The sequence below is a fragment of the Haliotis rubra genome, unplaced genomic scaffold (genome assembly GCF_003918875.1).
Source record: "Haliotis rubra isolate DU_JTF1 unplaced genomic scaffold, ASM391887v1 Scf1997, whole genome shotgun sequence".
NCBI classification, from domain to species: Eukaryota; Metazoa; Mollusca; class Gastropoda; order Lepetellida; family Haliotidae; genus Haliotis; species Haliotis rubra.
In genome coordinates this window covers 32,975-59,144 of record NW_025765999.1, presented here as the reverse complement: position 1 = coordinate 59,144, position 26,170 = coordinate 32,975, and the positions used below count along the sequence as shown (strand labels likewise).

The following is a 26,170-nucleotide window of genomic DNA, read 5'->3' as shown; positions in this document are numbered from 1 at the left end:
ATTTGACCAGAAGTGGGACACGTTTCAAACCTGCCAGTTTGGCGGAATTTCAAGATATCAGATGATAGCTGCGGTTTCAGCCCCGCGGCCGGGTCACACCAAATTTCAGCCTTCAACTAAGAAAGTTGACACGTTTTAAACTCCGTAGTTTATGCTCAAGAGCGATTATACAGAGTGAATGTATCATTTATTTACAGAGATTTTTAACTATTATTTCTGACTATGTGTATTTGACGAGAAGTGATTAATGTTAACCTACAGTTTATGATTTCTTGAAATAAGATTAAATCTCATGGCTGTCAATAATTAACAATGCTATTTCCAATCATCAGCCCAGATAGCATCTTGAAATTCCTTAAACTGTAGGTTTTAAAGACATTATCCCACTTCTGGTCAAAGGCACGTGATTAATAATAATAGTTAAAAATCTCTGAACATTTGAATTAGTGACCCAGTACATTCATAATTTACTTGTAAGTTTGAAATGCTATTTCCTATCATCAGCCAAGAAAACTTCTTGAAATTCCATAAACTGTAGGTTTGAAAAGCATTATCCCACTTCTGGTCAAATGCACGTGATTAATAATAATAGTTAAAAATCTCTGTAAAATAGAATTATAGACCCAGTACATTCATAATTTGCTCACAGGTTTGAAATGCTATTTCCTATCATCAGCCAAGAAAGCTTCTTGAAATTCCATAAACTGTAGGTTTTAAAGGCATTATCCCACTTCTGGTCAAATGCACGTGATTAATAATAATAGTTAAAATCTCTGAAAATTTGAATTAGTGACCCAGTACATTCATAATTTACTTGTAAGTTTGAAATGCTATTTGCTATCATCAGCCCTGATAATATCTTGAAATTCCATAAACTGTAGGTTTGAAAGGCATTATCCACTTCTGGTCAAATGCACGTGATTAATAATAATAGTTAAAATCTCTGAAAAATTGAATTAGTGACCCAGTACATTCATAATTTGCTTGTAAGTTTGAAATGCTATTTACAATCATCAACCCAAATAGCATCTACAAATTCCTTAAACTGTAGGTTTTAAAGACATTGTCCCACTTCTGGTCAAAGGCACGTGATTCATAATAATAGGTAAAAACCTCTGAACATTTGAATTAGTGACCCAGTACATTCATAATTTACTTGTAAGTTTGAAATGCTATTTCCTATCATCAGCCAAGAAAACTTCTTGAAATTCCATAAACTGTAGGTTTGAAAAGCATTATCCCACTTCTGGTCAAATTGCGTGATTAATAATAATAGTTAAATATATCTGTAAAATAGAATTAAAGACCCAGTACATTCATAATTTGCTCACATGTTTGAAATGCTATTTACTATCATCAGCCCTGATAATATCTTGAAATTCCATAAACTGTAGGTTTTAAAGACATTATCCCATTTCTGGTCAAAGGCACGTGATTAATAATAATAGTTAAAAATCTCTGAAAATTTGAATTAGTGACCCAGTACATTCATAATTTGCTTTGTAAGTTTGAAATGCTATTTACAATCATCAGCCCAAATAGCATCTACAAATTCCTTAAACTGTAGGTTTTAAAGACATTGTCCCACTTCTGGTCAAAGGCATGTGATTCATAATAATAGGTAAAACCTCTGAACATTTGAATTAGTGACCCAGTACATTCATAATTTTACTTGTAAGTTTGAAATGCTATTTCCTATCATCAGCCAAGAAAACTTCTTGAACTTCCATAAACTATAGGTTTTAAAGGCATTATCCACTTCTGGTCAAATGCATGTGATTAATAATAATAGTTAAAAATCTCTGAACATTTGGATTATTGACCCAGTACATTAATAATTTGTTAACTTGCAGCTTGGAAATGCTATTTCCTGTCATCAGCCAAGAAAACTTCTTGAAATTCCATAAACTGTAGGTTTGAAAGGCATTATCCCACTTCTGGTCAAAGGCATGTGATTAATAATAATAGTTAAAAATCTCTGTAAAATAGAACTATTGACCCAGTCCATTAATAATTTACTTGTAGGTTTGAAATGCTATTTACTATCATCAGCCAAGAAAACTTCTTGAAATTCCATAAACTGTAGGTTTGAAAGAGATTATCCCACTTCTGGTCAAATGCATGTGATTAATAATAATAGTTAAAAATCTCTGAAAAATTGAATTATTGACCCAGTACATTCATAATTTGCTCACATGTTTGAAATGCTATTTCCTATCATCAGCCCAGATAGCATCTTGAAATTCCATAAACTGTAGGTTTTAAAGGCATTATCCCACTTCTGGTCAAAGGCACGTGATTAATAATAATAGTTAAAACCTCTGAACATATTAATTAGTGACCCAGTATATTCATAATTTACTTGTAAGTTTGAAATACTATTTCCTATCATCAGCCAAGAAAACTTCTTGAAATTCCTTAAACTGTAGGTTTTAAAGGCATTATGCAACTTCTGGTGAAATGCAAGTGATTAATAATAATAGTTAAAAATCTCTGTAAAATAGAACTATTGACCCAGTACATTCATAATTTACTTGTAGGTTTGAAATGCTAATCTATATCATCAGCCCAGATAGCTTCTTGAAATTCCATAAACTGTAGGTTTGAAAGGCATTATCCCACTTCTGGTCAAATGCACGTGATTAATAATAATAGGTAAAACCTCTGAAATTTGAATTAGTGACCCAGTATATTACAATTTCACTAATTTACTTTGTAAGTTTGAAATGCTATTTCCTATCATCAGCCAAGAAAACTTCTTTTCATTGAAATTCCATAAACTGTAGGTTTGAAAGGCATTATCCTACTTCTGGTAAAAGGCACGTGATTAATAATAATAGTAAAAATCTCTGAAAATTAGAATTATTGACTCAGTACATTCCTAGGTTTTAAAGGGTGCTTATCTCATTTCTGGTCAATGGCATCTGCCCAATAACAATGCTCTTCCATAATGCAGAAAACAAAACAAAATTGAAGATGAATTTAAAGTAAATTTAATTTTTAAAGTTACAGTAAACTGAGAAAATCGCACTTCAGTAGATTTAAACCATGCTAATACAACACTTTGTAGATACTCTCTCTCTCTGTCTCTCTCTCTCTCTCTCTCGCTTTCTCTCTCTCTCTCTCTCTGTCTCTGTCTCTCTCTCTCTCTCTCTCTCTCTCTCTCTCTCTCTCTCTCTCTCTCTAAGACTCCATTTCAGTGCACTCTCTATTGACATCCATGTAGTTGAGTTTTGTGGATTTCTCAGTGAGGTACAAGCACGCCTCTTTCACTGCTACATAAAAAATGTAGTGTGTTGTTGCACTGTAAAAGAAACAGAAAGACATAATCAACATACCATGTTTGCATTAGGTAGCTACATAAAGAAACATTCAGAAGAAAATGCCCTCTAACCACTGTTTTATAAAATTGACATTAGAGAAACAAATTGTGAATATATATTACCACATGTACTGCAGAGTCAGTTCTTTGAGTTTGTCGTCCACATTGTGCACATCCAAGACAGTGGTCATTGAGCTGGTGTAGGGGCAGCTGAAATAAACAGGTTCTTGATAGTAGTAGTACATGTCTTAAAATTGCATTAATGTCATGTTTAACTTTAATGAATGAATCAGTGAATGAATTAATGAAATATAAATTGATGAAGTTAAAATTTTTCATGAAGACAATTCATAACAACAGTAGGATGTGTATTGAAACTCATCTTGGCAAGAACAGGATCAAGCAAAGCACATTCATTATATACTGATTACTGTATGTTGTTGTCACTGTCACTGGATAATAACTAACCTTTTGTCTTTTGGGATACGACGTGTAAAGTTGGTTTCAAGCCACTTCAGGAGGTGTCCATAGAGCTGCAGATTCAAAATTCAAACATTCTCATGAAACATGTATATGTTCATTTTTGGGTGTGGCTGTGGGTGTGGGGTGGTGTGGGTGTGAAATTGTGGGTGTGGTTGTGGGTGAAGGTGAGCGTATTGGTATGGTTGTGGATGAGTGTTGGTGTGGGTGTGGGAATGGGTCTGGATGGGTGTCGTTGTGGATGGGTGTTGGTGTGGGCATGGGTCTGGATGGGTGTGGGTGTGGATGGGTGTTGGTGTGGGCATGGGTCTGGATGGGTGTAGGTGTGGATGGGATGTGGGTGGGTGGATGTGGATTGGTGTGGGCATGGATGTGGGTGTGGTTGTGTGATGGGTGTGGGCATGGGTCTGGGTGTGGTGTGGATATGTGGTGTAGGCCGGGTCTGGATAGGTGTGGGTGTGGGTCTGGATGGGTGTGGATGTGGATGGGTGTTGGTGTGGGCATGGATGTGGGTATGGTTGTGGATGGGTGTGGGCATGGCTCTGGAGTGGTGTGGATATGGGTGTGGGTTGTGGATAGGTGTGGGTGTGGGTCTGGATGGGTGTGGATGTGGGCATGGATGGATGGGGTTGGGTGTGGGCATGGGTCTGGATGGGTGTGGATGTGGTTGTGGATGGGTGTGGGTGTGGCTCTGGATTGGTGTGGATGTGGATGGTGTAGGTGTGGCATGGGTCTGGATTGGTGTGGGTGTGGGTCTGGATGGGTGGGGCATGTGGATGGGTGTGGGTGTGGATGGGGTGGGTGTGGGCATGGGTCTGGATGGGTGGTGGTTGTGGATGGTGGGTGTGGGCATGGGTCTGGATGGGTGTGGATAGGTGTAGCATGGGTCTGGATGGGTGTGGTTGTGGATGGTGTAGGTGTGTGGGCATGGGTCTGGATGGGTGTGGTTGTGGATGGTGTAGGTGTGGGCATGGGTCTGGATGGGTGTGGTTGTGGATGGTGTAGGTGTGGGCATGGGTCTGGATGGGGTTGGGTGTGGGCATGGGTCTGGATGGGTGTGGTTGTGGATGGTGTAGGTGTGGGCATGGGTCTGGATTGGTGTGGATGTGGTTGTGGATGGGTGTGGGTGTCAGCATGGGTCTGGATTGGTGTGGATGTGGATGGTGTAGGTGTGGGCATGGGTCTGGATTGGTGTGGATGTGGTTGTGGATGGGGTTGGGTGTGGGCATGGGTCTGGATGGGTGTGGTTGTGGATGGTGTAGGTGTGGGAATGGTCTGGATTGGTGTGGATGTGGTTGTGGATGGGTGTGGGTGTGGTGTGGTTGTGGATGGGTGTGGGTGTGGGTCTGGATTGGTGAGGGTGTGGAAGTGGACGGGTGTTGGCATGGGTCTGGATGTTTTGATTGTGGATGGGTGTGGGTGTGGATATGGGTGTGGTGCGGTTGTGGATGGGTGTGGGCATGGGTCTGGATGGGTGTGGATATGGTTGTGGATGGGTGTGAGTGTCAGCATGGGTCTGGATTGGTGTGGATGTGGTTGTGGATGGGTGTGGGTGTGGTGTGGTTGTGGATGGGTGTGGGTGTGGGTCTGGATGGGTGAGGGTGTGGAAGTGGACGGGTGTTGGCATGGGTCTGGATGTTTTGATTGTGGATGGGTGTGGGTGTGGGCATGGGTGTGGATATGGGTGTGGTGCGGTTGTGGATGGGTGAGGGTGTGGAAGTGGATGTGTGTGGGCATGGGTCTGGATGGGTGTGGATGTGGTTGTGGATGGGTGAGGGTGTGGGCATGGGTCTGGATGGGTGAGGTTGTGGAAGTGGATGGGTGTGGATGTGGGCATGGGTCTAGATGGGTGTGGATGTGGATGGGTGTGGGCATGGGTCTGGATGGGTGTGGGTGTGGTTGTAGATGGGTGTAGGTGTGGTTGTGGATGGGTGTAGGTGTGGGCATGGGTCTGGATGGGTGTGGTTGTGGTTGTGGCTGGGTGTGGATGTGGGTGTGGTTGTGAATAGGTGTGGGCATGGGTGTGGATGAGTGTGGATGTGGGTGTGGATGGGTGTGGGCATGGGTGTGGATGGGTGTTAATGTGGTTGTCGATGTGGATGGGTCTGGATGGGTGTGGTTGTGGGCATGGGTCTGGATGGGAATGGGTGTGGTTGTGGATGGGTGTGAGCATGGGTCTGGATGGGTGTGATTGTGGGTGAGGGTGTGGTCATGGGTGTGGTTGTGGATGGAGGTGGGTGTGGGCATTTGAGTGGATGGGTGTGGTTGTGGGTGAGGGTGTGGGTGTGGTTGTTAATGGGTGGAGGTGAGTGTTGGTATTGGTGGGTGTGTGTCTGTTTGGGTCTTTTCATTATTACAATATCATCAAATACGTACCAAATTGGTATGAAGGAGGCTCTCAAGTGTAACATTAAACTAAACATCATCATTTAAGCACTGTATCATTTACTACTTTAGTTACCTCTACTGGTATGTAACTTGCTGCAAAGCCTGCCTTCATGTCCTGATACGGATATCTTTGCAGAAACATTGTGTGCCTCTCTCCTCGCCCATCTCTGTCGCCACTGTAAGGAGAGTACATTGAATGTTTGTTTGTTGTTTAATGCTGCACTCAGCAATATTCTAGCCATATGTTGGTGGTCTGTAAATATTCAAGTCTGGACCAGACAATTCAGTGATCATCAACATGAGTGTCGATCTGCCCAACCAGGATACAATGACATATGTCTATTTACCAAGCCATCGAGCCTGACCACCCGATGCCGTCAGTCGCTTCTTATGACAAGAATGGGTAAAGGTATACCGGGTATTCAATAACACTACTATTTTTTCTATTCATATTTTAACACTGGAGTTATTACATATGCAATATCACCATGGACATACACTGTAGATAATGTTTTCTTTGAAGAAACATGGACCAGAAGTTATTTTGTGGGGCTTATATATAGGAATGGCAATTGCATTTACAGTAGTTATTTTGACTTCATCAATAATATAGGTTATTTTTTTCTAACACCCATTTAACATTCATGCTGTTGAGAACTTTCTTAGGTTTAGTTTAGTTAGTAAAAATCACATGGAACAAGGATATAGGAACAAGCTAGACACATTACATTACATTTTCTTACCTGAAGTTTCCCTGAATCAGATTCCGCAGATACGTGGCAAGATTGTCCTCCTAGAGAAATAATAATGAACTCTCTGTATAAATGCATCATCTAAACTGTGGACAATGTGAGACTCACTTACTGTCAGTTTCTTTCATATGCTAAAATATTATAAAATAAATGTAATATAAATATATATTCTAATTTAACACTTACCTCTTTCTCAAAGAATGCCTTTGAAACTTGCATAGTTTCTGGTAGATGAATATTGCTACTTTCTGGAACTGAATCAAAATATATTGTAAAGTTGATGAAATTTAACTCCATACATAGAATATCTTACATATTAGGCAGAAGAAATTTAGTCAGTGCACAGTTCAGAGCATAAAGCTTGTTAATGTTGTGATAGAAATTGATTCATTATTTTCTGACACCCTGTCCCTGTAGGTAACTCCAGGAATGTTATTAAGCATCATAATCATTGGTGTCTGCTTTATGGTCAATCAGTCTTTTCCTATTTCATCTCTAACTTTATCCTCAGCAATAATGAATGTGTTTGATCTAAGGTATCCTCACCTGTGTCCTCTTCACTACCATAACCAGGTGTGGATGATCTTGTGTCACTTGCTGGGTGAATGGAAGTAAAGATGACATAGTATGTTAACAGTTGCAGGGGAAGATAAATACTGGTACATTCATAATAATGTTTCATAACCTACATTTTACAGCAAAAGAATAAAAAAGAAAACAAATAATATGAATGAACCAACTGCCATGGTTACAATGAATTTACTTTATGCATGACGATGATTGTAGAAGAAATGCATGCTTCTAACAATAATGGTGCTAATATAGTAGATGCTAATATGTGTACTGACAGGGAAAGTGTTTGGGACAGTCTGTGTTCAGTGATTTAACACATTATACCACATACAGGTATCACTATGTACTGTCACTACAACAGTTCCCTTGCACTGTAAGGGGTTGAAGAGGGACATTAATACAAAGTACCATTAATAGAGTCTCACCATTAATGTTGTCCACGCATTGGCACAACGACAACTCCAAGTGACAATCCCTGCAAAACTGTCCTGAGAAAATGAAGATATTTGAGCAAATCAAGGCCGATATTAAGACTAATTAACTAAATATTAATTCCTAATTAATATTCCAAAGTATTTATGATATTCCAAACCATAGACACTTGCACATTTAATGATATCTTATGCAATATAAGTAATCAATTACACATACAGAGTAACAGGTACATGAACTGGCCGCCATTGTACTTGTCAAAAACATGAATTTACATTGAATCGTTTGCCTAACTATGGTGAATAAAAAGAAGTCCTCAGTAATTCATGATCTGATGGTATTTGTACATTATTGATCATAGCTGTCAACCACTTGTTTACTCATCTGCTGGTGTAATTCATATCATTTGAAAATAATTGTTTATGGTGTGGTTAATCTATTAATTTGTACTTACCTAGTTCATTCAGGCTCACATAATGGAACTCAGAGATATGTCCCAGGAATAGCTTCTTGGTTTTATCTTGTCTGTTCACTGCCTTGATCGTGACCGGGTGTGTTTCCGATGCTGTTGTGATTACCTCAATGTCAGCTTGGAGGAACTCTGCAGCACCCAGGAGAACTAGGTGATCACCCCAGGTGCCAGGGGCCTCCATGGTTGAAAGGTAATCTTCCCATGACTGCTGTGTGCAGACAAACTGATACAGTGGTGTTCCATCGATCTGCATGTACAAAATGTATCATTAATTATTATTTAAAAAGACTCACAAGTTGGTTTAATACTATAGTGTGATTGGGCAGCATAGTGTTTAAAGCATTCATATCTACAAGCCTCAAATCTAGATTCTGTTATTATCATTGGTAAATGGGTGAAGCCCATGTCTAGTGTCCCCAGGTCATATGTCATGATGTTAAACCAGACTTACTCTCTCAAGGCAAGATAACATGTCATACAAAACCACTGTGTATATAATTAAGTAATAGTCTTATTTGTTTTCTACAAAAAACAAGTTTCAATGCTGGCTTACTATATTTGGGTGTGTCCTCAGATGCTCAACAATGTTGTCCCTAACCTCCAGAGCATTCATTTCCAAGTTAAGCACATGATAAATCTGGTCACTCAGGGACAGAAACATGCAGTTTCCTCCACCTGAGTTGTGTTTCACTACACGGCCCCTTTCCCTTGCCAAGTCTTCTAATTTCTGGAGAAGATGGTCATAAGATAGTGCTGTTGGGGTCGTCATTTGTTTTTGTAGTGCCCTGACATTCATGTAGATATCTGAAAATATATGTCAAATTTCAGAACTGGTAATTAGACAGAAGCACATGGGCAAACAAACATTCTTCAGATTTTCTTTCCTTTCTTGCTTGCAACTTATAGTGGTAAATGTTGGATTTGCTTCCTTTACCTGCGTTCAGACACGCATCAAATAAGTTCCTTAAATTTGTAACTCACACATATGTATTTATGTAAGTGATAACATACATGTGGAAACTCAAACAAGGATTGTAGTACCTGCATGCTTCCAATTAACATAACAGATTATCCTATATAGTCCAAAAAGCATATTTGGTCAGCATGACTGAGCATCTATGTACATATTAAAGTAAACAAAACGTTTGTGAAATGCTGAAATGTTAGCAAAATTAATCTCTTGAGCATTAAGGTTATTTTTAAAGTGAGCAACCTATTGTATTTATGTGCTAACTACTTAATAACATAATGTTTTGTGAAAGTTTAAAGCGTATGGTGATACGTATACTAGCAGTCTTTGAACATATGACCCTAACAGACTGCACCTGCATGTCTACTTTGCCTTCTCTTTTCTCCTTCCTTTTGCCTTGTTAATGCTGTAATCTGGCAAACAGATCGCCATGAAACTTTTTTTCCAATCCGCACCTTGTATTTGTGGAGCTTGTTGTCTACTTGCAAAATCTCACCCTCAACAGCTTTTGGAGAGGTGATCTTCTGCCCACCCCTGGTTACTCCTTTGTCCTTGCCTAGATGACGAACAAGGACAATCTCCCCAACTTCATACTGAGAAGGGGGATTGGTCTTCAAATGTTTATCCACCATTTTCGATGAAGATTTGTCTGATTTTATCAGGACTTCTCTCCTGATATCTTGCAGTTCTTTCAATCTGTTTAGGGTCCCTTCACTAACCTAATAAAATAATAAAATTATAAGACCATACATGCATCCATACCATACCATACCAGATAACATATACCATATCATACCATATCATATGCCAAACCATACCATACCATCTACCATACCATATCACACATGTCATACCTTACCATACCATTTGCAATACCATATATCATAGAATATTGTACCATACCATATCAGATGCCATAGCATACCATGCCATTCCATATACCATACCATATGCCATACCATATACCATATCATATGCCATAACCATATCATATCATATGCCGTACCATAACACTCCATATGCAATGTCATGCCCTGCCATACCATACCATATACCATACCATGTACCATATATCATATACCATACCATACACCATGTCATAAACCATACCATTATGCCATACCATATAGTATACCATACCATATAGTATACCATATACCATACCATATACAATACCATATACCATACCATATAGTATAGTATACCATATAGTGAGTGAGTGAGTGAGTGAGTTTAGTTTTACGCCGCACTCAGCAATATTCCAGCTATATGGCGGCGGTCTGTAAATAGTCTAGTGTGGACCAGACAATCCAGTGATCAACAGCATGAGCATCGATCTGCGCAATTGGGAACCGATGGCATGTGTCAACCAAGTCAGCGAGCCTGACCACCCGATCCCGGTATACCATATAGTATACCATATGATATGTCATACCATAACATAACATACCATATATTATACCACACCATATCATACGCCATGCATTATATCATATGTCCTGCCATACCATACCAAATGCCATACCTTATCATACCATACCATATGCTATACCATATCATATGCCATACCATATCATATGCCATATCATATCATATGTCATACCATACCATACCTCCTACAATGCCCTACTATACCATACCATAGCATACCATATACCATATCATAGCATATGCCATACCATATCATATGTCATGCCATACCATATGCCATAGCCTATCATATGCCATACCATACCATACAAAATGCAATGCCCTAGCATACCATACCATATGCCATGCACCATACCATATGCCATACCATATCATATGCCATACCATATCATATGCCATACCATATCATATGCCATACCATACCATATGTAATGCCATACCATACCATATGTAATGCCATACCATATCATATCATACCATGCCATATCATATGCCATGCACCATACCATATCATATGCCATACCATATCATATGCCATACCATACCATATGTAATGCCATACCATACCATACCAAATGCCATACCTTATCATACCATGCCATATCATATGCCATACTATACCATATGCAATGCAATACCATACCATATGCTATACCATATCATATGCCATACCATATCATATGCCATATCATATCATATGTCATACCATACCATACCTCCTACAATGCCCTACTATACCATACCATAGCATACCATATACCATATCATAGCATATGCCATACCATATCATATGTCATGCCATATCATATGCCATAGCCTATCATATGCCATACCATACCATACAAAATGCAATGCCTAGCATACCATACCATATGCCATGCACCATACCATATCATATGCCATACCATACCATATCATATGCCATACCATACCATATGTAATGCCATACCATACCATATGTAATGCCATACCATATCATAGCATAGCATATCGTACCATACCATATCATATACCATACCATATCATATACCATACCATATGCAATACAATTCCAGTCACCTGGGAATGTTCTTCAACAGTTTCATATTCTGCATTGTCTTCACATGTGTATCCATCCATACTTTTCCCTCCTGCTTTCAACAGCCTGGTGATATGGTGTGGATGGAATCCAAACATGGCTCTGTAAGGACTGCAACCTACAATATATAATGCACAGTATCCCAGAAAACACTTAGAACAAACCACAGACAAAAACAGCTTGTATCAGCATGGACTTGTTACAAAATGTTACAGGTAGACCAGTAGTGGGACTGTGCAATGCAACAGTCATCAGGACTTATTTTCAGAGTATTTTTGTGGGATGAGATAATGCCATGATCAGAGCCATTTTCTTCGCTCTTAAATATCTTACCAATTGCTGAGTTGACCGATTCATTGTGAATGCGGCAATAGTCAGGAAGACTGTCTACCCAGGAGATATCATCCAGGTGCTGAAGGTCATACCGCAAACAGTCCTTCCACACTCTATGTGAACGCTCATCCTGAAATTATGAAAATTACGTTTATGTTTGAAAATATCCTCTTCATTAAAGGCTTCCTTTAATATGCTAGCAGTGAAAATATTGTGTCAAATGCAAATACCTATTTTGACTTTTGTCATATGTTCCCATGTTGTAACAGGTGAGACTTGCCTTCACAAGTGTTTTTGAAGGGTGCCACTGCTCACCTTTTCACCTCTGGTATCATCACTATTTGATGATGATTCATGAACACATACAATCACATGCTGATGATATAGTAGGAAGCATACATTCGACTCATCATACATCCGATTTCTTATTGATGTGGAAAGGTTTTTGTTGCTTTTATCTTGGGAAACATATGTGCAGGGGTGGTGAGGTAGCTTTTGACAGTTTTCTTATGAATATCAAAGGGGTTTAGTTCCATTATTTGTTTTCATCTGTATTTACAGATATATCACGACTGTCCTCCGTGGCAATCATTTTTATCCATTACACACACCCCACCCACCCCAGCCATAAGTTATGAACGGTCCCTTACTACAAATATAAGGACCTACATGCAACATGCAGCTTGGCTGGAAACAGGCTCTACCTGTTATTATTGAAGACAATTTCTTACCTTTCCTTGAGACTGTGGGTGGTAGGCTTGAGAATGGATGAGCCTGACTCCAAGTTTTTCACAGAGTGAATTCATCATGCCCTTAAACTCGCCACCCTGATCTGTTTGGATAATTTTGGGAGCACCCCATTGCTGATCTAAGTACATCTGCACTAAACTTTTAACAACACTCTGTGATGTTTTGTCACATAGTGGCCTAAGCCATAAAAACCTAGAAAAAACGTCCAGTATAGACAACACAAAGCGATAGGTGATCCCATCTTTGGTTTCTAATGTGCTGCTGAAATCTACTAAGTCAATTTGGTGTCTTTCAAAAGGTACACATGCTCTCACAGGTTTTAAGGGTGCCTTATTTTGGAAGGTTGGATGCAACTTTGTCAAACTGCTGCTGCTCTGGACGTAACGTTCTATTTGGGGCCTGCTTATTCCATGGAAATGCTGAGATATTGTGGAATATAGACGTCGTGCTCTCCCTGCCCCCCTTTTGTCATTTGACAAAAGGCTTCTACAATATTCTCTATTTCATCAGTTTTGGGGACAATTTTACCCAGTGAAAGGATTCTCTTTTCTTTTTCACCAGAAACTGGGTTGTGAATATCTTTGAGACAAAGTTTATATTTGCTAATTTTCTTATATGCTAATTTTTGAATTAAAGATCTCTTTTCACTGGAACATTGATGCTTGCAGAAAGTATGGCTTCCACTGAATTGTAGAGCTCTGGTGACAAGCATGGTGGAGGCATTGTGTCCTGAAGGAAGGAAAAGAATATTTAACTATTGTTATATTTGGGATTACACTTCCTTTGTAAAAGAATATTGATCTTGTGACATATTTTTCAATTAACTGTATCAGATATGTTATTGATCATACTTTTATGATAGAGCTCAATAAATTTTAAACATTCAGTATTTATTGTTAAGTTGATTATAATTATACTCTTAGTAAACATAATTTATTCATCTAGATGTGCAGCTTTTTTATAACATTTGTGAAAAGTTACTGCCTGAGAAAGGTAAAATACTGATATGAGCAAATGCTATAGAAAATATATAATATATTATCCCATCGATGACATTATGTACTTGGAGGTTTGGTACAGAGTAAGAATACATGAATTGCATCTCTTTCTCCACTTTCTGATGTCTTATTAGTATTTATTAGTATTTTCCTGGTATTTAGTAGTGATATGTACTGTAATTTTATGTCAAACATAATTCCTAGCACTTACCTTACCAGTCAAGGGGAAAGCACGAACAGATTTTAATAGAACTACCCACTGATACAATACAGATAATACAAGTCTAGTCAATGTTAACTTATTAATCTTGACATGTTATGAAATAAGTAATAGTTGCAAAGTTGATTTTAAACTTTCTTCTGAGTTATACAGAATTTTGTATATGCCTTCAATAAATTGACCTAATACAAAAGGATATTTATGAAATAATGGTATTATAATTTCCCTTAGACTTGAATTTGGAATACATGTAATGACATTTCAGTCATTTGGTTGTTATTGTTTATATCCTTGATGTACCTGTAAATCCATATTTCTATGTATCTTTAATATGTTAAACATTTCTCTTCAGTGAAAATCAAGACTCAATCTGTTAATATTATATATTCATTCTGCCATATCAATGGCTAGATTGTAATTTCAGTTGTGTAAGCTATTCTTCATTTTTATATTATCTTCAGTATTTAAAATAACAGTTAAAAATAATATTTCAGTAGACATTTGATATCAGTTTACCATCACATTTTCCCCTTCTGTGTTGCTGATTTTGTGGTGATGTCACACATTACTTCATGTTTGTTTCTCATTCTACAATTGAATTCCATGTGATATCTGTTTTCCATGTTATTTTCTGTTGATATTTTTAAAGCCTTGATGACATACCTTCACTTATACTAAGGAAGTTTTCTCTTATACTTTCTGTATTTATTATTTCTAGCTCACCAAATGTTTCCTTTAAATGGCTCAATAAATCATCAAATTTTCACATTATATTTGAAAAGTCATTTTCCATCTTACTCACATCAGGATCAGTAACATATAATTCCTTGGTCAACTTATATATGTTTTACTCTACTGTTTTGTTTAAGTTCTCTTTTCAATTCTCTTCAAGGTTGGGCTGAGGTTATAAATATCTACTTCATTTCTAGGTTCTGGATTGTTTATGCAATAATGTAATTGCCTAAATCAGTTATGGGGTCACAAACTAAAGTTCAATCATTATGCTACTATACTGACTCATTCTCAGATTCTTGAAAACAAATAGGGTCACCATTTGTAAGAGTTAATCTAAAAAATACAAAACCTTCCTCATATGTGCTTTTAATTGTGTTCAAAGCAGTTATTCTTGAATGGCCTCATCAAGATAAACACAAGGGTAAATAAACTTCATTGTCATAGTTTCTCTCATATAATTAATTAAGAATGATGACAATAATAATATATAGAATTACAATAATAAGTATACCAATAACATTCCTTCTCAAGAATGTATGACAGTGTAGAACAATCTAACCAAAGCACTAACTGAAAGTTAACTTTGTAAGTTGATATTACAGCACAGTGCAGTCAGTGGCAGATTAACTTACCTGTTTGTGTGAGCATTCAGGTGATGTTGACCATTCTTCTTCTTCTACTTTGAAGTTTTTCAGAGACTTGTTTCTGTATCAGTGCCTGTACTATAACAACTGTTCTTGAAAGAAAACTTTGTACTGTCTGATAAAGGTATTGAATAGTCTTTGGTTTTATACCCAGAGGTCAAATTTCTTTACACTGTTAATTAATTTCAACAACCTCCAACTAGTTACCAGTTAGACACTGACACTGACACTGGGGATGGGTAGAGAAGGGAGGGGTGTCTTGGCATGTGAGGGAGGAAGGGGTGCAAGCAGTTCACAGCATAACTTGGTGGCATTTTAGGCAGCTGTGATTCAGTGATTGAGAAGGCACATTCATTTGTGACATGACAGTATCTGTGCAAGTATTTACAGCAAACACAAGTGTAGTTCCCATAGGTCATCAGTTTGGTTTAGATGTGTCATGTATATGCAGGATTTAACTTTGCTACTAAAGTTGTTTGCATACATTTAATTTAGTTAACCACAAGTTTAATACTTTGTAAATATATTCTGGACATAGAAAAGTATTTTATGAATAACATCAGGTTTGCTACATTTGAAATGTACACCATAATAGGCTTGAGCTTTTGGTGAAGAGCAAGGTGTGAGATGAATATATTACCTATTACCTATTGGTATAACCTTGCACAGTACATGATGGTGTATAACAAAGAATCATACCCCACCAAAGAAAATGCTTTCCTTAAACATGAATGCTGTAAGTGACATTTCATTATTATCAACAAGTATCATTACATATCTAGGATGCATTTCTCACATTTACTGCAAACATCAAGTTGTATATAATATGTATTGGAGAAAGAAAATTCCTCTCTATTTAATAATCCAATGATTATATGTAACATGAACATTTCACTTAATTCATACATGTATATAACTCTAACAGTTGATTTTAAGAAAATATCAAGTATGTCAATCTGATGACATTATGCAAAGGATGATTATGACCTATGATCACCGTGTATAGACAAATCGCCATTATCTTTGGATGTGAGTGTTTGTCTCTTCTAGACTTGCTTGAGCTAAATTGTTAAAAGTGGAAATTCCTAGTTAAAACAGAAAGGTTCATTGGTCTGTTAATGGCTGAAGCAACTGAATACAGGCTAGCTAGTGCAGCACTGACAGTGCAGACTTCCCATAAACATATCAACTGATACTTCCCTAATTGCTACTGAGTAGCTGTCTGTTCAGATCTGCTGCTGCTCACTGGATTGTTGATATATGAATTCCAAGGAGAAACTGACTCCCTGGAAGCTGTGAGAACCTCTGTTAATTTGAGCAAGGTGATTAGCTCATGTAGGGAATTTTGTGGGAGAAATAATAATACTTTGTGAAAAGATTTGTAAATCTGTGAATCAGTTTTGAGTGGAATGTATATGCCTAAGTCATTTCGTAACTTTAGCAGTGAATGTAAATAGATAGTGTGTCTAAGTTTTGACCCTTGTACAACATATATTTTAATGTTAAAGTTGGACCCATTAAAGCATTAGGTGTGAGGTTTAATGAATGTGTCTACTGTTGGACAAGTGATCTGCTTGATTGCCATTTTAGAAGTTAATAATAAGAAAGGTATGATAGTCTATGGATAACAACTTCTTTATTATATCATATTCTTATTTGACAAGTAATTTAGGAATGACTTTTGAGTAAGCTCTTACCTTTAAAAGTTTGGGTGATAGACTAGCATGTTCAGCAATCCAGTGATTTTAGTTTGTAAATTTGATAAAAGGAACTGGAATATATGTTAGGTGTGTGTTATTTTATGATTTTGTGTCAAGAACAGATTTTGAGTCATGAATAATATACATGTAGTTACAGGTATGCAGTAGTAACTGAAGATGGGAAAGCTCATTATGATCAGTAATGTTTGCCAGTTCCTAACCTACCATACAAATGAGGATGCCAAAAAAAATCTTAATAGGTTCTAGGAATAGGTTTCAAGTACTGAGCTCTCTTATTTACCTCCTCAGTCCGAAGTCACATATATGGCATGACTATCATGGCCTTTACTTTTCATTGATATTGGTATAGCATACTTATGATGCAGATTCCTAAACAAACACCTTTGACTTGTTGCAAGTAGCAGTATTTAACGAATTGTCATAATGAACAACAATGTTATGTGCTGTGTGTTCAATGACAACAATTACGCAAAATTCTGTTTGTTTTCTGCCTGTGGAAAGAACCTGCATATCATTATATACATGATGTTATATGCATACAGATGTATACCTGCTTTCTTCGAAACATCTGTGTTAAGGCAAAATGAAAATAGAACAAGAACAAGATGTTTATTCAGCATCATAGGCCACATGGCAAAGAGTACAAATCATCCTTTGTGCACAAGGGTAGGTGTTATCTTAATGCAATGAAAATATAGAGCATTTAAAATAAGGCATTTTATCATCTTCATTCACATTTTGTTTTACAATTTACCAATGTGCAGGATTTAAATTATGGAAGAAGGATCGGTTTCAGTTAAATTCATATTACTGCTATATAGTCATAATTACTTGCAGACAGTACTATATGACAATGAATAATAAAATATTTACTAATCAGACACAGAAACAATAAATCAACACAGGTTTCCATTCAATAAAGAATGTAGAATGTGTAACTTGTTAGTGGCTCAGCTTTACAATCTCTTGAGAGGTACACATGGCCCTGTCATCCAAGTCATGCAATTAACTCTGCATTGTTATGTGACTGAGGCATTTCAGGCATAAAGAAGAAAAACAAAAACACATGCATGCACGCACGCACGCATGTACGTTACTTGTGAAGGTCCGAGTTAGATTTGGCTTTCAGTAACCCATGCTTGACATAAGAGGCGACTAACGCCTGGTCAGGCTTGCTGACTTGGTTGACACATGTCATTGGTTCCCAATTGCGCAGATTGATGCTCATGCTGTTGACCACTGGACTGTCTGATCCAGACATATAGCTTATTGCTGAGTGTGGCGTAAACTAAACTTACTCACTCCCATGTATATCTGGAAATATATAGGATATCAAACTGGGAGCCAGAGCAAATCATCAACCATTGGATTGTTCAATAATAGACTGTAGAATATACCTAAAATTGGTTCATTATTAAACACATTCATAACAATGGATGCAAATGTGGCCCAGCATGTTGTAGACCATTTGCTAGTGTAAGCTATTTCTGCAGTTGTTTATTGGTGGCATAGAATTATGAAATCAACAGTACACATTTTAAGAGATTGGGATTTTTTTCTTATTGCTCATGTTCAGTCAACAAAAAAACAAAAATTTGATAACACCCTTAAAATAAGAATTTTGCATGTGATAGTAGATAACATTTCAACTTGTGAGCAGAATCAGAAATCAATGGATCCATAGTGCATGTACTAATTATAAGCCTTTTGACTCTATTATATGGAATCTTAACATATCCATTTCTGGCAGGTGATAGTAAATCACATTTTACACTTGTGAACAGAATCTGAGCGCACAAGATCAACTGTTGATTATGACAGATCTGTGACTATATTATTACACATATTCCCTCCACTATAGCTAGCCATGGGATAATGCTTTTCAAATCTACAGCCTCAATCAATAATGCTACATTGGTGTCATTTGCCCAGCATCCACTGGTAACATAACATTGATATTATACTGCCCAGCATCCACTGGTAACATAACATTGATATCATACTGCCCAGCATCCACTGGTAACATAACATTGATATCATACTGCCCAGCATCCACTGGTAACATAACATTGATATCATACTGCCCAGCTTCCAGTGGTAACATAACATTGATATCATTTGCCCGCTATCAGTGGTAACATAACATTGATATCATTTGCCCCGCTTCCAGTGGTAACATGACATTGATATCATTTGCCCCGCTTCCAGTGGTAACATAACATTGATGTCATACTACCCAGCTTCCAGTGGTAACATAACATTGATGTGATACTGCCCAGCTTCCAGTGGTAACATAACATTGATGTAACACTGCCCAGCTTCCAGTGGTATCATAACATTGATGTCACACTGCCCAGCTTCCAGCAGTAAATGACATTGATGTCATACTGCACAGCTTCCAGTGGTAACATAACATTGATGTCATACTGCCCAGCTTCCAGTGGTAACATGACATTAATGTCACACTGCCCATCTTCCAATGGTAACATAACATTGATGTCATACTGACCAGCTTCCAGTGGTAACATGACATTAATGTCACACTGCCCAGCTTCCAATGGTAACATAACATTGATGTCATACTGACCAGCTTCCAATGGTAACATGACATTAATGTCACACTGCCCAGCTTCCAATGGTAACATAACATTGATGTCATACTGCCCAGCTTCCAGTGGTAACATAACATTGATGTCATACTGCCCAGCTTCCAGTGGTAACATAACATTGATGTAACACTGCCCAGCTTCCAGTGGTATCATAACATTGATGTCATACTGCACAGCTTCCAGTGGTAACATAACATTGATGTCATACTGCCCAGCTTCCAGTGGTAACATAACATTGATGTCATACTGCCCAGCTTCCAGTGGTAACATGACATTAATGTCACACTGCCCATCTTCCAATGGTAACATAACATTGATGTCATACTGACCAGCTTCCAGTGGTAACATGACATTAATGTCACACTGCCCAGCTTCCAATGGTAACATAACATTGATGTCATACTGACCAGCTTCCAGTGGTAACATGACATTAATGTCACACTGCCCAGCTTCCAATGGTAACATAACATTGATGTCATACTGCACAGCTTCCAGTGGTAACATAACATTGATGTCATACTGCCCAGCTTCCAATGGTAACATGACATTAATGTCATTGCCCAGCTTCCAATGGTAACATAACATTGATGTCATACTGACCAGCTTCCAGTGGTAACATAACATTGATGTCATACTGCACAGCTTCCAGTGGTAACATAACATTGATGTCATACTGCCCAGCTTCCAGTGGTAACATAACATTGATGTCATACTGCCCAGCTTCCAGTGGTAACATAACATTGATGTCATACTGCCCAGCTTCCAGTGGTAACATAACATTGATGTCATACTGCCCAGCTTCCAGTGGTAACATAACATTGATGGCATACTGACCAGCTTCCAGTGGTAACATAACATTGATGTCATACTGCACAGCTTCCAGTGGTAAATAACATTGATGTCATACTGCCGAGCTTCCAGTGGTAAATAACATTGATGTCATACTGCACAGCTTCCAGTGGTATCATAACATTGATGTCATACTGCCCAGCTTCCAGTGGTAACATAACATTGATGTCATACTGCCCAGCTTCCACTGGTAACATAACATTGATGTCATACTGCACAGCTTCCAGTGGTAACATAACATTGATGTCATACTGCACAGCTTCCAGTGGTAACATGACATTGATGTCATACTGCCCAGCTTCCAGTGGTAACATAACATTGATGTCATACTGCACAGCTTCCAGTGGTAACATAACATTGATGTCACACTGCCCAGCTTCCAGTGGTAACATAACATTGATGTCATACTGCCCAGCTTCCAGTGGTAACATAACATTGATGTCATACTGACCAGCTTCCAGTGGTAACATAACATTGATGTCATACTGCACAGCTTCCAGTGGTAAATAACATTGATGTCATACTGCCGAGCTTCCAGTGGTAAATAACATTGATGTCATACTGCACAGCTTCCAGTGGTATCATAACATTGATGTCATACTGCCCAGCTTCCAGTGGTAACATAACATTGATGTCATACTGCCCAGCTTCCACTGGTAACATGACATTGATGTCATACTGCACAGCTTCCAGTGGTAACATAACATTGGTGTCATACTGCACAGCTTCCAGTGGTAACATGACATTGATGTCATACTGCCCAGCTTCCAGTGGTAACATAACATTGATGTCATACTGACCAGCTTCCAGTGGTAACATAACATTGATGTCACACTGCCCAGCTTCCAGTGGTAACATAACATTGATGTCATACTGCCCAGCTTCCAGTGGTAACATAACATTGATGTCATACTGCACAGCTTCCAGTGGTAACATAACATTGATGTCACACTGCCCAGCTTCCAGTGGTAACATAACATTGATGTCATACTGCACAGCTTCCAGTGGTAATAGACCCGTGAAGATCCGGGCTAGAATTTATCTTCAGCAACCCATGCTTGTCGTAAGGGGCAACTAACGGGATCGGGTGGTGAAGCTGCTGAAGTGTTGACACATGTCATCCTATCAAAAGTGCGTAGATCGATGCTCATGCTGTTAAGCACTGGATTGTCTGGTCCAGACTCGATTATTAGACCGACGCCGTGTAGCTGAAATATTGCTGAGCGCTGGCCTAAAAATGAACTCCCCATTGGTAATATTACATTTATTAATTTTATGTCATACTGTTCAGCGGTATTCCCGTACATAGGGGTGAAGTGAAATAGAATGTAAGTTTGCGTGAAGATTAATGCACTTGTAGCGAGGTGTGTGTGCATGCGTGAGTTGGTTGTCTCAAACAATAAGAAACAACACAAACATGTAAATCAGTGCAGCCCGCTTAGATTTATATTAGTTAAACTACGAGGCTGACTCTGTACCCATGTAAACCAACAGTCACTGAAAGTACCATCCAACAATAAAGATGTGATATAGGTGATATTGTCATTATCTCGTTATTTCGTAAGAGGTAACTGAAAACATCTGGTGGTAAACATTTGGTTTGTTGGTTGATTGCGACTCATCGTCTCTGTGAAATGTCCGAGACGATATTCAACTACTCCATGGCCAGGCTTTGATAACTTGGTAACATTGATGCAGCATTCCAATGTCACCAAGTATGGCCATGTCTAGTCGCCCCACACCACTGTGACTACAGTCTCACCTGTGTGCAGCGTTGTTATACACACTGCAGTGTCAATGGATCATAAGAGGTTTAGGCTAAATCTATACATATACTATCAACTGGGTTCCACAATATTAGTTCCTCCAACAGACTTATTGCGGTATCGTTTGGGAACATATATCACACCTATTGTTTCATATCTACATATTTGTAGATATGTTCGGAATAATAGTGCAACTTCCACTCACGGTCTCTGCTTTCTAAACCACTATGATGTAACTACGGATATAAATAAGGTGTCATTTGACGTTTCTTGTACATGAATGTTTGAGCAGTTATATAACAGTCTTCCTGCTCTGATAGTTTAGTTCACGTTTGTACAGGAAACTCCAAATCTTGCATTAATTGCATCAATAATATATGATACGGCTTTTAAGCTGCTATGGGGATACATGTGTCTTAAATCTGTAGCATTCTGAAGAACGTATGATACCCCGATACCCCTCCTGTGTATATGGATCTGAGAGCTGTACTGAACACTTACGGACAAACCCCAACCCCAACCACCACACACACACACACACACACACACACAGAGAGAGAGAGAGAGAGAGAGAGAGAGAGAGAGAGAGAGAGAGAGAGAGAGAGAGAGAGAGAGAGAGAGAGAGAGAGAGAGAGAGAGAGAGAGAGAGAGAGAGAGAGAGAGAGAGAGAGAGAGTTCTGATTCCAGATACAGACCCTTCCCGCCTTCTTTCTGGGACCCGTGAAGATCCGGGTGGTCAGGCTCGCTGACTTGGTTGACACATGTCATAGTATCCCAATTGTGTATATCGATCCTCATGCCATTGACCACTGGATTGTCAGGTGCAGACTTGATTATTTACAGACCGTCTCTGTGTACCTGGAATATTGCTGAGTGTGGTGTAAAACTCACGATTTCTTTCTGTGAGGTGAAAGTGATATATCTGATATACACCCTCTATGCCGCTCTGTGTGGATTATATATATAGGGAGGAGAGGGGAGAGGTGTATAATGGTTATATATTTTTCCAGTGTGGTTTCCACATTTTGCTAGCCAGTCGGGCTAGCTATGCCTGAAAATGTATAGTCTACAAAATAATTCACTATCCCGAAATTTGAATGTAGAAACTAAGCAAAAGATAGACGGGAATAATATGTTGTCGGCATGACACGGGTTTCACCATTAAGCTGCTAATATCGTGAACATTTTATTAGGCCATAATCTTGCATGATCTAAAAGTGTATTATAACTTAACAAGTCGGAGAGAGGTATATTTATGACCCTTGAAAATTCACTTTTTTTTGTAGTGACTGTGAAGATTTACTGGCCCGACTGGATTTTTGGTAGCCACGGGCTAGCGGGCCAGTGGCTATTTAACGGTGTGGTTCTGGGAAGGCTAAAATTTATTTTTCAGATGTCCCGGGGAAGGCTAAAATGTATATTTCGGATTTCCCGGGAGAGCTAATTTCCACGGTGTAGGGGAGTACCGCCAAAGCTAAAGATACGGTGCCGGGAAGCATAATCCATGTCGGAATAAATAGATTTCTTATCAAAACAATTCGTTAATTACCGTTATCTGTACTCTGTACTGTATAATAATATTTTTATAAATTGCACTTTTCGATGAGTTGCACAGATCACTAAAGATAAACTCAATAGCCTGATCATTTTTTCTTTGTTTTATAACTATTAGATAATCTAGTGGTAATTCCTGCCTTAACCATATTCAGTTAATCCAATGTTCGCCAAAATACCTTTAACCTGATACGCCCATTTTCTTACACCACAGGTCTCCGCCTCCTCATACAAATACTCACAACAACCCTGTAAAATGCTATTTTCAGACACAAGAAGCGTACACCAATATTTAATCATGCTATATTGCCTTTTACATATGAGCGGATAACGACCTAACTCGGCATAAACCATGGAATTACATGCTTACTTCTTAACTCCTGAAAACCTTTTGCAAAAATCCAAATGCAACCTTTCAAAATTTAAGCCTTTATTATATCCCCCATATCTCAGACGCATAAGATAGTATACTACCAACATAACGATCAAAGACAAATAAAATACATTCCAGGTTGAGAGAGAGCGACCTGATATTATTGCAAATTGAAAAGGGGGGCCATCCTACCCTGGTCAGACAACTGCAGCTGTGCCTTTGAGAATCGGTTATTATAATTAAAACCTATTCCTAAATGTAAAGGTATCGACAACCTCTAGGACACAACCATTATATATAACCAACGTTCTGACTATTTAACTTTACCAACTCTTCCGAAGACCATTATCTTTGTTTTAGCAATATTTACTTCAAGTTCCCACCGTGTGGAATAAGCTGACAACGATTTCCACTGTGTTTGCAACCTTTCAACAGATTCAGAAAAATAACAAGATCTTCAGCATACATAAGCAGAAACATATTTAAAGATTTAAACTCGTGAGGTATACATTTATCTTTTAGGAAAGACTCCTCAAAATGAACTATCTAATGTCGAATTAAAGAAAATGTGTAATGGAGAATAGACGTGAAAATGTGTACATAACTTTATTTATATTTTTATATGTGTTCAAATTAAAGAGCGTCCCTGTTAATCCTATTTTCTCTGTACTTTTATCAGAGCCTCCGAGTGAGGCGCGCTGTGTTCATTCAGCCATAACATTGTATTGCAAGTACCGCAAAGGCTACACTCATTGAACCGAAAAGCGTGACGATTTTAGCCTTATATATAACACCTCTCCTGTCTTTCATTCTGTGTGGAGTTCTGTGTGATGTTCATCCATCCTAGTATTTTGTTCTCAAAACTTTATTTCATGTAATTTGTTTGGTCTCAACCCTGAGCCGCATTCAGTTGAACGACGCAAGTCATTTAGAAAATAGACACAGGTATAAGTGCAGCAAATTGGTTGACAAACACCCGAATATGGAAAAAAATATTCATACCTAATTACAATCAAAATTATTTCAGAAACACAAATTAGTGTTTGAAATATTTTAAATAATGTATACGATTCTGTGGTATTATTGTGACCACAAAGTGATGAAGAAACAGAATTCATTTCAGATAATCCTTTTCAAACAGGATGACATTTTGTTTCCATTTTAAAATAACACAATTAATCGTCCCATATATGCAAATGAATAATACGGTTGACAAGTATAAAATAATTAAGAAAACCAAAGATTTTTTTCCAAATTATAGTGGAGAAACAATTAGGGTTACATATTCGAAAATGAATCTGGAAATGGTAAATGTTAATTTGTATTTCTTCTAAAAAAACAAGAAGCAAATCATATTCCGCACATCAGTGGCTTTAAGTTTTAGCGTTAGCCGGGAGCAGTACCGCAGCAAATCGGGTTTCACGAAATTGTGGACTGTTTATCCCAGTTCTGGTCGTATCCCAGTTCTGGTCGCTACAGGCGTCCACGTTTCATCCGTAGAAAGTCTTGACAGAACGCACAAAACGTGTCAAAACCTTGATCAAAACGTGAGATACGTGAGGGAACCCATCAGGACGCGACAGGACAGGAGGAAACATAATGGCATCTGTAGTGGACTGCTGGCCTAACCGTAGAGCGCCTTTAAGCTTCCAGGACTCAGGATACCGTGATAAACCGTGAGAAAACTTGGCAGGACCTAACAAAACTTGACTTTGGAGGA

At 38.3% G+C, this 26,170-nt stretch overlaps 1 protein-coding gene across 2 annotated transcripts; it reads right to left on the bottom strand.

The window, feature by feature from the left end:
- Positions 1–3,120: 3,120 nt before the first annotated feature.
- Positions 3,121–10,126, bottom strand: LOC124275207. 2 transcript variants are annotated; one of them, XM_046710695.1, is made up of 11 exons: positions 9,745–10,126; positions 8,973–9,223; positions 8,402–8,666; positions 7,941–8,003; positions 7,489–7,539; positions 7,129–7,196; positions 6,934–6,983; positions 6,264–6,366; positions 3,791–3,855; positions 3,446–3,532; positions 3,121–3,304 (listed from the first exon to the last, which is right to left on the bottom strand). In XM_046710695.1, exons 1-11 carry the CDS (start codon positions 10,019–10,021, stop codon positions 3,184–3,186), a joined length of 1,401 nt encoding a protein of 466 aa, XP_046566651.1. In that variant the 5' UTR covers positions 10,022–10,126; the 3' UTR covers positions 3,121–3,183. The 2 variants fall into 2 exon arrangements, with proteins under 2 accessions (XP_046566651.1, XP_046566652.1); XM_046710696.1 differs by lacking the exon at positions 3,791–3,855 and having other exon boundaries at positions 3,143–3,304.
- Between the last annotated feature and the right edge of the window lie 16,044 nt (positions 10,127–26,170).